This window comes from Xiphophorus hellerii, chromosome 18, assembly GCF_003331165.1.
Source record: "Xiphophorus hellerii strain 12219 chromosome 18, Xiphophorus_hellerii-4.1, whole genome shotgun sequence".
In the NCBI taxonomy this organism is placed as follows: domain Eukaryota; kingdom Metazoa; phylum Chordata; class Actinopteri; order Cyprinodontiformes; family Poeciliidae; genus Xiphophorus; species Xiphophorus hellerii.
In genome coordinates, this window is record NC_045689.1 from 14,974,925 (window position 1) to 14,992,234 (window position 17,310).

Genomic DNA, 17,310 nt, shown 5'->3' on the forward strand with positions numbered 1-17,310 from the left:
ACATATTGATGGGGGTTTTTTACACAACTTATTTAGATGCACCTGTAAATGTTTTGGAGCTGCAGGGCTGTAGAAATACAGAATAATCTGTAATCTCCCGTCGTCTATCCAAGGCGTTGTGAAAGATTCCACCTGTACTTTGGCTGCATGTAAAGTCCAGAGACTGCTCCACACAGAGGAAAACTAGGATTTGGAGAGAATCACCGTGCGATTGAGGGAGGGACTTGAAACGTGCATTATATTCCTTCCTCTGCGGGACTCGCTGCGAGCAGGTACAGCATCTCTGCAGTCCGCCGCTCAGCTGTCATTCTTAGCTGCCCAGCACTTCTGGCTTCGCAGGAAACTTTGCGCACTACAATCGGTAAGTGAGAAGTTTTGTACTCTTAAACTAAACGTGACTGACTGAATGAGGCTTTTGTCTGGGCGCGACGAAAAGTGCTGCCTGTAAAGTTTTAGTTTCTCCCGACAGGAATTCTGATGTATTGATGTGAAGCGGTTTTTTTTTTTTTTTTGCAACTAAGGTGGTTTACTTTCTGCTTGTTTCATATCTCCGTAGATGTGTTTGTTTTTTGTTTATATATGTGTGTGTGGTGGGAGGGGGTACGTGGGCGTGTGTGTGTGTGAAGAAATACTGTAGATATTGACTGAATTTTCTGTTCAACTTTTTTTTTTCTAATTTCCCATATATAACAACAAATCTACTGTAAACAACAAACCTTCTAACACATATATGTGATTTTTTTTTTTGGAAGACTGCATAGATTTTAAAAAAAGGGAAAAAAAACTTATAAAAAAACAAGGTGAATGGCATAACTGATTTGAGTTTTATTCACTCTGTGTATGGGCATCCCTCCTCCCACCCCTCTCCTCTGAAACAAGCGCATCTGACTCTTTTTGAGCTGCTGAACATCTGCAGACATTGAACACTGAGGAGTCTGTCAGCAGCTGCCACACAGACTAGAAATGCCAAATTGCTTAGCATATGAATGTGAGGAAGATGGGGACCTGTGTTGCAGAATGCTACTGCCCGTATACACCGCTTCCCCTCTAGTGTACTAATCCTGCAGCTTCACATCTAGTTAAGTGAGAAGTAGAATGTGTGGGAGCGGGTTGAGGAGGAGCAGGAGGAGAGGAAAAGGGGAAGAGAGGAGGAGGAGGAGGGGGAAGAGGAGGAGGAAGAAGATTTGAGTTTGATGAAAGGAGGTGAAAGCATAATAGGAAAGGAAAGCGACAGGGGGAAGTGATGGGATTGTCAGATTTGTAGAGGATGGAATCATTTACATCATTTACTGAAATAAAGATCCAGTTATATACATATATGCATGTGTATATGTGTATTTTTTTAAACTTTTGAAGCTTCAGCTAAACAAAGCTGCTCAGCTTTGTTTAGCTGAGGTTGGAGCTGGCTGAGACCTAGTTCAGACTTTTGCTATTCACCCTCCCTTCAAACCCCACTCACAGACACAGCAAATTCTACATAATTGTACACACCAAGTGTAAACAATGTGTGACAGATAGCTCATCCCACCCTGCCTGGGCTGTTTGAATGTTGATCCATTCAGCAGGCCCTGCTTCTTCTGTCCGCAGCGTCCGTGATGAGTTACTACATGGATCCAGTTTCTTCCTACCCACCTCTTCACCCCTGTGACCGTCTGGGCGCAACGGTAGGATCTCCGTCGTAAATTATCTCTGTGTTAGGGCTACCTACCACGCAGCTGGCTTGCAGAAAGTGGGGTTGAAGTCTGGGGGGGTGTGCGTGTGCGTAAGTATGTCAGGAGCTCACGTTGCAAGAATGTGTGCAGAAGTCGCTGTCTGTGTGCTTAGCAATTCTGGATTCCATCAGTACATAAGGTGCACACACTTTCTGAAGAGCTTAATCCATCAACATTGCAATAATACTGTTTCTGTTTGTGCAGATTGTTCCTCAGGATTTCACTTACAATTAGGAAACAGTTGTTGAACAAGACAGCTTTCCTCCCAGGTTGCACAACCACCCTGCAACATGCGCTCCTATTTAGCAAGTAATATTGTAAATCATGAGACCTGCAGGCCTCTGACATTGCCTCTAAACAATCAGACAATCCCTGTCGGCAGACACCTTTCCCCTGCAAAGCCAGCAATCTGTTTGGAAGAGCACTGAGGCTTCTTCCAACCTCCGAAATGAGAGCACTGAACACAGAGTCAGAGACAGTGGTAGGTGGGAACATTTGAATTCCTGTCAGGTGAGCATTTGAAGGGTGAAGGCCAAGGAGCGACAAAATAAATGCCTCCATTTGTATGCAGAGCACCAGCACATTAGGATAATAGACTGAGGTTACATGCAAATGGCAACCCCTCCCTGGTCTGATAGACAATACGGAAGGATGCAGCTACAGAGTTCCTAATTGGCTCAGGTGGTGAGGCTTGCCTTTGAAATTGAGAAGACTGTATACCACAGTTGCTTGGTCGAAAGGTGAAGCCATGTCATTTTGGTAGCTTTGTTCTCTTGAATTTACATAAATTTTAGCAAAAAAAAAAGCACCGGGCCATATGTGTGTTGTAGTTCATGTTTGCAATGAAGTGACTGTTGGATCCCAAAGACCTAGAGACAAACATAAGTTGTGAAAACTCATAGTTTATTTTACTTGTAAAATGCTTAGGCATTTCTTAGCAAAAGTTTATTGTAATAATTTATTGTGTGAATTTTAATTGAGAGAACACATGATCGTTGTGACGTGTGACATGTCAGACACCAATGGTTCTTCCAATATATCAATGACCTTAAGCATTGTACCAGATTTGTAGAAAATTGGTTAAAACACAACAAAATCAATATTGAAGTAGCCATCATACATTCTTCTGAGATATGCATATGCATTGGCACATCTGAAGAGGTGTGTGTAAGTAAGATACCTGACTCAAGTTAAAACAGTTCTGTCAAGAAGAATGGGTCAAAATTGTAATAAAGTATTTTGAGAAGTGTATTTTAAGGAAATGTATGTAAACTTCTAAATTTCAAAACATTTATAAAACATTCCATAATTTAACAGATAAAGATTTAAGTTGCAATGGGACAAATAAAAATTGTTTTGGCAATTCATTTGACCTGAAAGAGGAGAAACTAAGTCGGATTAATGGATTAGTTTGAAACCTTTGTTTAAGAAATTGCAGTCCTAATTGCTGCTCTAAGATAAATACAGTGTTCTTTATGGCAGAATATACTCAGTTTCCACCTGTCTTCTAAGAGAAAAGAGCTTTCAGGAATGTTATTTTGGTAACAAAAACATTTTTTTTAGGATTATTACAAACTATTATATTTTATTTGGCCATTCATGGCATGCTTCCATCCCAATAAAATGGGCCCAAATGCAATGTTTCAAATGGTACATGGCCTACAATTGTATAGCACTTTATCAAGTCCAGAGTACCCCAAAGCGTTTCACACTACATTCAGTCATTTACCCGTTCAGGTACACATTCACACCTTGATGGTGGGAAGTCACTGGATTGTTACAACAGCTGCCCTGGGGGAGTCTGACAGAGGTGAAGCTGCCCTGCACAACATTTATAAACTGTCTCTCACTCTTTCAATGTTTCATTTTTACTACCAAGGACCTAAAATGCTACCACATATAAGTGCTTTAAAGTATGTAAGATGTTTTAAGGTATTGTTAGTGTCTGAGTAGTGTCTTTATTACCCAACCCAGTAAATTTTAAGAATGGCTTCCATAAATATTTGAAATAAGATCCCCAAATACAGATCCAACTAAGTTAAAGCTTAGGCACACATCCACTCATCTAAAACTCATAATAATACCTCAGACTTGCATAAGGCAAATTTGCATAGTGGCACCAACTGGCTCATGAAGAATACTTTGTAACTTGGAATTGTTAACTTGTGTGTTCTTCTCACCTTGAATTTGCAGGGGCAGTAATAATAGCATTAGAGTACACGATGCTCAGTAAATGTGAGTAAATACAGGAAGGTGAGGAACAAATTACTGAGACCATAATAATATAATAAAAATATCAATGAGAACTTGTTGAATAATAAAATGAAACCAAAATGTTGACACCAAATTGCTACATTCAAGCCCCAGAAGTTCTAGGCATTTTCACTAAAGTTCAAGTCAGTCTGGCCTGCTGGAGATGCTACAATGTCAGTTGCATGAATTGGTGATGCTGAAAAGTTACTCTCTCAAAACTGTGTCTCCACAGAGATACACAAGTTTGATTCAAAAAATAGTTTGACAGGGGTAGAACAGTGGGTTGTGAATCACAAGACTTTACAGAAAGACACTGTCTTGAAGTGGACCTGGAACAAGCACAATGCAGTTAATAATTATGAACAAATGTGCTAAATATGTAAGAATTGCTTTGTTAGTGAAAAATCTAGCCAAAGATTTGGCTAGATTTAAAAGAAGAAAAACTTGTGGTACTTTATGGAAATAAAGCAGATAGGAGTAGCAAAACATTCACAAATGTTTTTGTGAATGTTACATACAGTTACATACAGAACTGTGGACTATTCTGTATGTAAATTAAGGTAAAAAAAAATGTTTTCAAACTGACATAAACTGCTGCTTGAAAGCTGATCTACACTCACACTGATCAAGAGATATTTCAGGTTTGATTTTATCATGGCTATCTTTGCATAATCTAGAAATCTCCCATGTAGCTCCTTCCGTGCCTATCTAACTTACCCCACTTGCTGACAATCTCGATAGAAGATAACAGCGCTCCATGCAAATCTCTCAGAGCTGCCCTCCCCGATCCTCTGACCACATTAGCCATCCGTGAACCTGGATGATAAATGCTGCTTGGCCTAAACAGAGGCTGCTTATCAGATCACTCTGTCTGCCAGGCTGTCAGACACATAAATGACAAACAACATTTGGAAGACTTGCATTGTGGTTAGTTTTCTTGCATTGCAAACGTGAAATAAATAAATGTCCCAGTAGTGAGACACGTTATGGAGAAGTTTAAAAATGAAACATGTTTGGTATTATGCCCATATACTAAAAATGGAAACACAGACTACATTAGTCTTCTGCTTATCATTCCAAAATGTAAAAATAATAATAATTAAATAAATAGCTAAAATGGCCTAATGGCTATTTCCCTCCCTGCACTCTCTGTATCCAAACAGAATCCAGTATCTCCTTAGGCTCCTGCGTCAAGTGCTGACTTTAGACTCCCCCTTCATCTGGTTCAGCTTCTTGCATGAATGTTTCCATGATAAGCTGCTGCATAAACAAAATAAAACACACACAGCAAAGATAAACCCGATGAGTCAAATTTAGATGCAAGGCTTATCTGTACATGAAAACAAAGAAAAAATGCTTCTTTCAAAATCTAAGCTTACTTTATAAGTAAAAGCCACCAGACAGATTTCTTTATGTTAAGGTTGACAACTCCAAGATGACACATGGATTGTAAAAAAAACAATGTCAAATATGTTGCCATAAGATACATTCAGAATCAAATTAATAACTATTGTACATTTTGACAGCTGTCAAAACAACAAAATATGCGTGTACACTAGAAAGAGAACATAATTTGTTCTTCAACAACTGTCCTGTGCAGATTAATTATACAGCACTAAACATATATGAATGCAAGTTAACTGTGGAACATGTGTTCTCTGTTTGTCTCCAGAGACAAAGTGGAGGAGTGGCAATGGGCCCTCAAAACCAGCTCCCAGGTGTGGTTCACCCCCAGCAGCAGTTTTACCCCTCACAGCCAATTCATCCACATGAAATAGCCCTTCAGGAGGTCCCAGAAGGGCACAACATGTGTCCCACAGGTAAGAAATAAGGAGACAGCTCCTTCAATCCTTTATGTTTACACTTTGCACATTCTGTCATGTTAGAATGATTAAATTCAATGTATTTTATTGGGATTTAATGTGGTAAACCAATACAAGACAGCAAATAATTGTTAAATGAAAATGATAATGTTTTTAAGACTTCTTTCTGTGCTGTACATTCATAGTCAATCCCCTTACCTAATACTCTTAAATAAAATCCTGTGCAGCCAATTACCTCCAAAGGTAGTCAAAGATGTAGATAGACTCCATCTGTGTAGAGTTTATTCTCAGTATAAATCCAGGTGTTCTGTGAAAGTGGCTTTGGTTTCTTAGAGAAGATAAGTGAACAAATAAAATCATGAAGACCTTAACAGTTTCCTGTAAACTCAGAACTCATCTTAAGCCTAAATTCCATCCTGAATCTAACGTGAAGATTCAGTCCGGCTGAGTTCTGAGGTAAACAGATTTCCTTCTCCACAAAACTAGCTATACAAGCAAACTTTCACTTGAACACACATGTGAAGTCTCAGCTTGGCCTGCTCTTCCTGATCTGCTGCACAAGGGATGATGGTTATGCCGACCCTGAGGGCAATGCCTTTACCAGACGCCCTCCCTCGCCCTTCAATTCCTCTGTTTGTCCTGTCTCCCTCCTGTTGCATTTCTGGGGACAGAGACATTCCCTGAATATTTACTGTCCCCTCTCCTCTCATTCTAGATTTTATTTAATTGTTTTTCAAATCAGTTTTATTTTAAGCTAGAACATTCTTTCCAGTGCATTTCCCTGTGTTTGACTCTGGCCTCTTGTAGTCCTCAAAAGTGATTGATGCTGGTGGACTGGGATGCACGCCATGGAAGGAGGGTGGGGTGCCTGGGGGACACAAGCTTTCTTCCGTCACCTCCCTGTGCTGGATGCAAGGGGGCAAGACAGGGGCCAAAGGGCGGCCATCTTTTTCCCAAGCCTCAAGTTTGGTCCCAGGAGAGGTGGTAGTGAAGGGAGGTTGAGTTCGAGGAAGGAGTTGGGGGGGCTAAGTAACCAAATGTGTGTGTATGCATATTTGTGACTGCATGAGAGGGAGTGAGGATTTGATGGGATTTGCTGATGTTTGTTGCCAGAGACACACTCCTTTGGAGCGTTTGCTTCATTCCTCCCAGCACTAAACTGTTGACGTAAACATTGCAGCTAAGTGGAAAAAAATGGCAGAACGTTGACCTTTTATTTGCTGTCGTCCGCCACTCAAATCAAAGCAGACCACGTTTTAAACATTTTTAGACACCTGGAGATACTCAAGTCATTTACATCTACGCAGGGGTGTCACACAGAGTTAGTGAGGTTTCTGCTACAGGCGCAGGCCGTTATGAGTTGCTGTTAACCTCAAAAGCAGCTAAAAACCTCTGACACAGTCTCCACATGCTGAGCCGTTGCTTTGACTCATTTCTCTCAAACTCTTAAAAAAGCTCTTTCTTTTTCCAAATACAGTGCCAGATAACAGTGTTCATACTGGTTTTAGTTTTTTTTTTTTTTCATGCAACTATAAACTCCAATGTGTGTTATCTTAACGCAAAGAACAGTTTTCAAAAGTAATAAATAAATAAATAAATAAATAGACTGAATGTTTCAATTTTAATTGTATATCAGTCTGGAGTTTGACTACATAATTCTGAAACATGTCTAAACCATTCCAGGCAAAGGAATTGAGTTATAGGGTTCTTGTCCTGCTGAAAGGGGAATCTCTCCCTCAATCTCAAGTCGGCTGCAGTGCCTAGTTTTTACTGAATGTTTATCCCATATGCTTGTTGCTCCATCTTATCACCAACTCTGACCAGCTTCCCTGCACCTGCTGAAGAAAAGTTTGTCTACAGTATGATGCTTCAACCTCTGTTTCACCATGAGGTGGAGTGTATAGGGTGACATTCAGCATTAGTCATCTGCACACGTTGGCCAAAAAGCTGAACTTTAGTCTTATCTGAGCAGAGCATCTTCTTCCACATGTCTTGTTTGTTCCCTATGATCTTTGGCAGGCTTCAAGTAGGACGTCTTACTGCATTCTTTCAGCAATGGCTTTTTTTTTTTTTTTTTTGCACGACTAATAGTTGTCTTATCGACACAAGCTCCAAGCCAAACTGTGGATCATTACTGCTCCTCCAAGTGTCTTGACTTCTCCTTCCCCACCCTGTCACATTACAAACTGTACAAATTGAACCAACAAATTGGTATAACATGTTCAGAGCTTGAGATATTATTTATATACCGGTATATAATGTAACCCTGTTTTAAACCATATCCCTGACCTTCTGTGTTCCTTGGTCTTCATAATGCTATTTGTTCGCATATGTTATTTAACATATATTTTAGGTAACAAAACACCTGCATTCTTAATGAGGTTTAAATTACACACAGGTAGACTAAGTTGCCTATCTAGGTTGACTTGGCAAGACCAATTGATTGCACTGGATATTATTTAATGAGTACCTGAGTAATATGGGGGCTGAATCAAAATGCAGTTTGAAAACTATTCTTTTTCCTTCTGCTTGAATAATTTGATACTGATATGATGCTGATCATTCACACTGAAACCAAATAAAATTTGTTGTAACAGATCAAAATGGGAAGAGGTTCAAAAGGTATGAATAGTTTTGCAAGAAATTAGAGGGGAGACCAAAAGATCTCCAAGCTCACTGTTAAATAAATGCAGCAACAGTGTATTAGAGTTTTGCTCATGTTTTTAGCAGTAATTATGTGCATTGTTGTATGTTTTGTGTAAGGAAACTAATGACTGAAAGGTTCCTCTAAATTTTAGAGGGTGGATGAATTTAGAGTCTAAATTCATCCACCCAATCAAAAATGAAACAGAAGTTAATTAAACTGAATAACTTTAATGTTGCCCTCTCTACCACAAATATTAAAATAAACAGTAAATTATTCTTACAAGTCCCACATGTCGTATTCAAACTAAGCTGAACTGTTTAAATGTAAACATTTAACAGCACTTTGTCTTGCCCAAAGAACATGTCTTCAAGGAGACAAAGTGTTTTTGCAGCTTTCAGCATACGTGCCTCAGAACTGAGACATGTATGCATGAATAGTTTTGATTCCACATAACATGTTGGTCTTTTACTTAAAAGGTTTAACATTTTGGATCTAATATTATTTTTCTCGTTGCAAATAGATTAAGTGTTTGTAAAATGAAATGTGACAGTGTGAGAAAGAAGCAGTTCATAACAGATGGGAAAAGGGGGGGGCGGAGTTGGAAGTTGAAAAAAGAAGAAAAAAGAAACTTTGTATGTTTGGCCCTGAGCCCAATGTCACACACACTCCTTCCTGACGACAGCCATGCCATAGTGTTGTTTATACAGCTCCACTCTTCAACCATCCAACACTTACACCAAGGGAACCTGCTGTAACTTCCCACTTTGGAAATTATTTATATGTGTCTGCAAGGGAAGACAAGAATGAAAGAAAAGAAGATGAAGTGTGTTTGTCTGTGCAGTCTCACTGAAATCCAGGCGCAGATATATCCTACATATATGCGTACATCCTGCTAACATCATCCAGTGATGCACACTCTATGTATTCATTCATTAAATTCACACCCTGCACTCTGGCAAGTATTGTATTACAGCATCCTTCCATTCAGTAAAGCAGAAACACACACACACGCCCGCACACCCCCACACACAGATAGTACATGCATCCACTCCCAGGCACTTGTGAGTTCAGTGTACATTTAAACATGCACTCACATTTAGTGCATGGAGCCACAGCTGTGATCTGCCTCTCAGGGACCATTGGCCTGCGTTTTATTTGATATGATTTGACAGCTGGACAGTCGGAATAGGAGGGGACTTGTGGGGGATCGAGCAAAAGGGAGAGGGAGGAATACAGTTTTAGGAGCGAGGATGGATAAGGAAATGGGATAAGACACAGGACTGTAACAGTGACAGTTGGAGGAGAATTGAAGAGGAGGAGGATCTGAGATGTGGAGCTCTGGCGGTGGTGATGGTGGGGAGAGGAGTGGAGGGAAAGAGGGAGGAAAGGGGGGCCCCGTCTCTGATGAGGGGCACGTCCTCACGGGCGCAGGCCCATTTTTTATTTCTAAAAGTAAACAGGCAGCCTGCTGGGGTCCGGGGGGTTATGGGAAAGGAGGAAACAGTGATGCTAATCAGACCAGTGCACACTTCCCCCTCTAACAATGTAACAAAACAAGAGTGGAAACGCGGAAAACCAACAGACAACTGTGGAGGAATGGGTTGGATAGCTCCTTGGTCCTATATTTGAACCACACAGTGTGATGTAAACACCCAGGCTAGTCAATTAACAGAGGAAAGAGACAATCTGTTTCTACCAGCTGGAACATTTGTAGATTTTAGCTTTAGGCTTTGCTGAGTGAGAAGTGGAATTTAGTAAAGCAGCATTACACTGGATCCTTATCCTCCTTGAAACAGGCTCAGAGAAGTAACACATCAAAGAAAGCCTTTGCTCATTTTCCTTTTACAACACATTTCCTGTGATTTTGTTAATAATAAGTCATGAGCTAATCATATTTTTCTGTTTGCTTTTGCTAATGATTAGCGACTGTGTTAGTCATGAACGCTGCCTGAAAGACTGACCTACCTCTTTAAGTCTGATTTGATTTTTTTCTTTAAAACTTGTGCAATGAAAAATAAGAATACAGCAATACAACCAGTTCCTGATTCAGATGAACAATATTTTGTAAAAAAGTACAAATATGAGATTTGTTTTTGTTTTGACAAAAACGTTTTAATGAATTTTTTTATGACACACCTTTTTCTCCGCCACTTACTGTGATCCCAATACTGTATAAACAACAATATGAAACAACTCAGCTTAAATTGTGAGCGCTTCACCTGCTGGGGTCTGAACTCCAAGCCTCACAACGTTCTCCTGATCCATATCTGAAGCAGAAATCTGTGATAAGGATTTGATTTTACTTTAAAAAATCCAACCCAATTCAGACCAAACACAGGCATTGTGTTCAAGCTCGATCCAACCCAACTGATTAATTCTAATTGGAGGCTCGAGGCTGAACTAAATCAGACACATTATTTTCATTACGATTTTACTGCTTTCATTAAAAGTTGCTAGCAGTTACTATCTAACATCTAGTTTGCAAAAAGTCACAGTAAAACACAAACTGTTTGCTATGGCTGACAGCAAGGATGGGATCAGCCTATATTGGCTTTAATTATGAGCAAACTACAACTAGTTTTAAGGTGATGTAATTGACTGCAGTTGAGAGAGAAAACCTCAACATAGGGAAGCAACACAGAAGAAGTCATTCAATAACAATATGAGTCTCCAAATGATTAAAACAGTCACAATATTTGTCAACAGTTGCTTCTTTGAAATTGTTTTCTTTACCTGAAGAAGCAAATGCAAGTGGGTGAGGCTTTGCTAGACTGACTTCAGTTTTACAAAATGTATAGTGGTGTGTTAAATATATACTCTTTCTGTAAAATCATCCAAACAGGCCATATTCTGTCTTCCCTTTTCCAGAGTACCGCAAGTTTTATTTCTAGGAAGTATTGTGTGGTAAGTTCCCTCTGCTAATGCAATGACTCATTGCAGAGCTTAGCTAGAGAACACACAGTTCCAAAAGCTACGCAATCATTGATGGGACATGATGCAACAGATGCCAGCTCATCAGGAAAGGTGGTACTTTAATAAGGCCTTAGAGAGATTCCCCCTTTGTTTGAATGAATCGTAAGGCATGATGATATTCTCTACTATGTGTAATGAGGGTGACTTAAAAATTGTTTCTGTGAATATGTGTGAATTCGTGTGAATACAAATTTGTTCCATAAAAGACTCCAGATTAGTCCCTGGTAGCTTGAGGTCATCTATCAAATGGAATAAGACAGTTTATCAAAAACAACATCAGCTGCCTCTATTCTGCTACTGTATGCCTGATTTATAGTACCATTTCTTTGAGAGTTACTGTTGACTGTAATGCACAATAAATTAAAAACAAATACTTCCCAAATAACCCTCTAGCTCTGAGGTAGAAGAGGCTCTTCTCAAAGTGTGCTTCTAAAAGTGAGGAGGGAGGGGAAGACAGAGAGAGGGAAGTCTGGGAGGCAAAGAGCCTCAGAGGGGGGTGGGGATAATTGAATTATCAGCACAATGGAGTGATGGGGGGCACGTGGTGCCACTAATGGAGGAAGAGATGTCCTTTTTAGCGAAGCTAATTGTTCAGAAAAGAGCTGAGCCTTTGTTCAGGGAGGCCCCCGCTACTTTCCCAGTGCACTTACATGCACATTATTCAGTAGCAGACGCGCTCACCCTCGCATGCTATCGGAAGATAGTTTGGAATGTGAGGTCTAGGGAAGAGATGTACACGAGCACAGCCACACGCTCACATGTGTAGGGTTCTTTTCTCAACTGAGTGTCTGATCTCAGCAGGAGTGCATCCAGCCTGTGGCACCTTCACACAGCGGCCCACTACAGATAGAGCTGTGACTGAGCTGCCAGACAGCGGCCACAAGGACCCCACTGTTTTACTGTTTGACTGTCTGCCCTCTTTCTCTTTGTCCCTATGAGTGTGTGTCGGGGTGTGTGTGTCCATCACCCGTCTGTGTGCATGCTTGAGTGGTTATAAATGAGTGGCTGATTGATGACATGCTAAATGGTGTCTATTCACATGCCATACCGAACACATCACGTCATACTCTATCTTTTGTCTGAGACATGTTTCAGTTTAATCCTATATATGGATCACCATTTAGCAGTCTTACAGACATGAAGGGGGGGGGGGGGGAGAACTCAAAAGACTTTTAGCAGAACTAACCCTTGCAACCTGCTAGGAGGGTGCCAACATCAAACACAAATATCACTTGACAGCTGTACGGATTGCTCTAAATCGAATAACCTTTCCGTTAACTCTGTGAAAAGCAGCAGGTGCAACGGTTACATCTAAGGATTACAGACAGGCAGGCAACGCAGATGTGCCAATGAGAGACAGCCAGTAGCGGCAGAAAGCAGCAAGGAGAGAGAGAGAACTGCTTTAGCCGGTGGCTGCTGCGCTGCAGCACAAATGAGTGAAGCCTGCTAACTGTCAAAACCATGGAAACAGCATTTGCCAGGTGAAGATAGGAAATGCTGAAACCAAACTTCTTTGATCGGAGACAGGTCTAGTAGACACACTGGATGTCTGTTTTCTAACTGGAAGACAATTAACAATCACATTGACTAGACAGGAAAAGACACAGTTTGTTTTAACAATAGTTGCTTAGAACAAAAACTTCCTAGACTAATATAAAATTGGCTGTTGTGTGTTTAACCAGTGTTGATTGTGCTCCTTATTTCCCCCCTCATAATAAAGAGCATATTTCCCTTTTGCTATTCATTGGGAATAACAAAAGATGAGGGGTTTATAGTGTCATTGGATCTGAGATTATTGCATGAAACAGGTTCTGTTTAAAGAATACAATCACTTAATATTTCACTTGCCCTAGATAACCAACTTGGTGTCTTCGTTCAATCTAAATCCAGATTGATTACTCCGCAGGATGACGCTTAGGGCTAGTCAAGAATAATTTATGAGATCTCAAAATCATCATTGCAGTTTATAATGCAATACTGTTGTATTAAACTTCAAATTGTCACTTACCCAAAAAGACGTTCATAGCTGGTGAGGCACTGACTTAATTACAATCAGATATGTAGACCACCTGCACGTTATTGTTTACATAAGGAAATTTCGCGCATGCGGACAAAAAGACTGTCATGCACAGCAGCGCTGCCGCCATAGAACAATTCCGTTAACTCAATCAAACTTGGACATGTAGATATTATTAATTCCGTGCTGTGCTCCACAGCAAAGGGTAAAAACCATTAAAGTACAACTCAAAACCACTTCTTTCTCCCTCTGTATCAGCGCAGGTGTGCGCAGACTCGTTGCCATAGCAACTAATAACGCCACAAAAAAAACAAAACACTGAAATATTTCCCACACAAATACGTGATTACTGTGGTATGAGGAGAAACTATAAATATATCACTGCACTTGACTTCACTGTATGCCTGGCTTGCTGTTACTGTCTCTTACTCTGCAGTTGTGGAATCACAATGTCTGGGATCATGAGCGTCCCCTGCCATGAGGCAAGAGAACTGCCTGCCTCACCTCGAATCGGTCCTCTGCCGTTTCTGATCGCTCCTCAGCACACAATTGGTGACAAAAAACACTGTACATTATATACATAAGCTAAATTATGGAAAATCAGTTCATACATTAAATGTCTTTTAGCCATTTTATTGGTGACGTACAGAAAGGAGGATCATGCTCCCATAGAATGGCAGCCAGTGCAGTTAGCGAGAGGTTGCGCAATCCCAGGTGAGGCTCAGCTCGCTGCTGCCTCACCGGCTGCGCTTCTGAGCATTTGAATGGGAAAATGCGAAAATTCAGCGATTTTGAAGAAAAAATTATCAGAATTTGTTAAGCTAGATGAAAAATAGGTACTTTATAGTACAAACCACAGGGTGAAAATAGCAATATAAATTATTTTATCATATTATTTTTCCATGATGACAGGTGAGGCTCTGCCTCATCTGCCTCCTCTGACCGCACGTTCCTGTTGTTCAGATAACATGAAGAGAAATAAATTGCAAGGGGTTTGCATTGCTAATACTAGTTGGAAACTAAACAACTGCAGACTCTCATTGGTTTTTTAACTCAACTTGAACACACTTGGTACAACATAATTTTCAACTATGATTTTAAGGACAAATCCAACGCAGGATAACTCCCAGATGGATGAGTAAATCAGTCGAATAATCATCTAAATGACATTCACATTTACTGCTATAAAGGTTACTACTTTACCCCTAACTACAAATGAATTAGTTGTTTAATTCTATGCAAAGGTGGCAAAGTGTTAAAGGTTCATTAAATAGAATTAGAATAAACTTGAGAATTTTGGGTTTGAAAGTGTTTTAAGATGGTAAAACTCTGTTTTAGTTTTGGCTCCTCTTGGACTAGTCTTTCATCCTTTAGACGGCAAATAATTTGGTTTTATAAATAAAAACTGCTTTTGGTACACTGTTAACTGCTTTTGACCCTCCTGTTATGTTCCGGGTCAAATTGACCCGTTTTAAAGTTTAAAACAATTTTTTAAAATATTGAAAGTATTTTTTTTGCAATAAACTTTTTCTATTTGTCTTAATAGGTGCACTCTACATATAAATTTTACACATTTGTACCAACCCCTAGGTCTACTTTTTACATAGATACTGTTCGGGTCAATTTGACCCGGCAGTCAGGTTAAAGTGCAGAAAAAGATTTTAAAATTTCCAATTCTATATGTTTCCTTGCAGCAATGAACCATATTTCACCACACACACAAACACACACCTACATGCACACCCCGACACACACAAGCCCACTTTCTCACTATTTTCTTTACTTCACTAGGAAACTGCGAGAAAGCAGGTGTTCATGCAACTTTTGACGGGAATCTTTTCTGTTCCCATAGACAAACTCCTCCCACACTGAGTGGACACTCAGCAGAAGTGGATGAAAACATAAATACTCTCTGCATGACTCATTTATCTTGATTTTAATCAGCGGGTCAATTTGACCCTGAACAGTATGTGTCTCAAATTCAAGATCACCCATTAAAAAAAATAAAAGTGTAATATAAAATTTTTTACCAAAGATCAATTTCAAGGAAATTATAGTTTTTTTGTGTCTAGGTTTTTTTCAATGGACATTAAAAATGTAAATTAAATTTTTTATGTCCAAATGAGTAAATGAGTAAGTTGTCGTCATTGATCCTTTATTTGTGAGAAATAAAAAAAACATCATTGCACAAATATTGATTGAAATGATTAGTATTGGAGTTAATAATCAGATACAAAAATGTTTTGGAGGAATTTTTTGGTTTCTGACACTATTGCATGATTAAACACTCCCCGGGTCAAATTGACCCACGAACATATTTGCTGTACCCTAGAAACGAACATAACAGGAGGGTTAACCTTTTGCCAGTACCTCACCTCAAATTTCCTGAAATATCTCATTAATAACATCAATTATGGTCTAAAGAATGGATTTGTGATAAAATGAGTTTACTTTTATACTGTTATATTTTATGCTGAATCAGTTGTTATAACCTTTTGCAAAAGGAGAAAATGAGCAAAATGGATAATGAAATTAAATTGGCTTTTTGCTGCAGTTAAACTGATTTCGGTAAGTAAAACCAAAAGAACGCCCAAAGTAAAATGTCCTACAGTGACTCCAGACTCAATGTTAGTCAGCAATGCCATTAAACCTTAAATGGCTGCCCTCAGGCACAAAGGAACCCAGGATGTCCTTCTAAGAACAGAAATGAAGGGAGTTCATTAACAGAAAACAAAGAGGTTCAGTCAGAAAGAGCAAGCGAGTGATGGTCAGGCTAGCTGATGTGAATTGAGAGGTACTGTTCCATTCTTTTTCACCCTCAGCCCCTCTGGTGAGGCAGCTCTTCTCAATACAGAATCCACTAGTGCTCCTCTCAGATGAGACTGCTATCATGCCAATGAAACCTGATACGGGGCGGCTAATGGAGCCAGTGAAGTACCACCGGTTTAAAAATCCATATGTGATCAATAATCCTGGCTCCCCTGTCTCTTTCCAGATCATCCCATTTAGAAATACATGCATAAGGCACATGCACAGGTATTGTAATAATGGGGAAGCTGTCAGTCACAATGAGGTTGGTTGCTTAGAAAATAGGAACCTTATGTAGAAACCATGTAGATTATTTCAGTAATGAACGTTAGATAGATAGTACTTGCATCATTCCTCGTCTATCCTGTACATTCAATTTTCTTGTTGTTGTTAAAAGCAATAATATTAGAATCTGTTATTAGAGTTTCTGTTGCCATGGGAGATAGCCCCTAATGGCAGAGCCTTGTGCACAGACTTACTGTGGCTGGAGAGCCCAATCTTTCTCTTGTCATTGTTCATTTTCAGTGGCAGAACAAGATTTTGATTCAATTTCCAGCAAGACATGACCATTGTTCCTGATTACTGTCAATATGAAAGCACAAAACTTCATAAAAAGGGGCTAAATTAGAACTAGAGCACCCAGTTTACCTTAGGAAACTGGATTTTCATTGATGATCATGGTGACAGCAGCCCTGTTTTGGCAGATTTTATTGTTAGATTAAAATTAAAGTTAGAAAGACTAGACTATTTTTAAACTTTACCTAGATGGATGTGTGCATCTATTTGTGAAGTTGCATTTTAGGCACTTTTAACTGATTCAGTAATGTGAAGTAAATAGACATGGCAGGTTTTATTGATCCATAAGAGGTGAACAGGAAATACTCTGAAGTGTTTATGGGGGTGAGTTATGGGGAAGGCTGGGCCTGCCCAAGACTTTAAAGAGATGTTTTGAATGAAAGAAACTATACCTTAACATGAATTCTTTTTCTATTTTACCCATGTAAATTATTTCAGTCCCAATTATAGCAAGAATAAAGCTTACAACACAGTGGAGAGTAATTACATTGTGGCCATTTA

General features: G+C 39.6%; 1 protein-coding gene across 4 annotated transcripts in view; it reads left to right on the top strand.

Moving 5' to 3' along the window:
* Positions 1 to 205: 205 nt before the first annotated feature.
* Positions 206 to 17,310, top strand: part of ets1 (v-ets avian erythroblastosis virus E26 oncogene homolog 1) — a 42,883-nt gene continuing 25,778 nt past the window's right edge. Inside the window, exons 1-3 of one of the 4 annotated variants that reach the window (XM_032545150.1) lie at positions 206 to 361; positions 1,563 to 1,664; positions 5,638 to 5,785. In XM_032545150.1, the coding sequence (XP_032401041.1) occupies positions 1,596 to 1,664; positions 5,638 to 5,785 (217 nt within the window). In that variant the 5' untranslated portion in view covers positions 206 to 361; positions 1,563 to 1,595. Of the gene's footprint in view, positions 362 to 1,562; positions 1,665 to 5,637; positions 5,786 to 17,310 lie in introns of those variants that run through there. The other 3 variants (XM_032545148.1, XM_032545147.1, XM_032545149.1) reach the window with 3 other exon arrangements.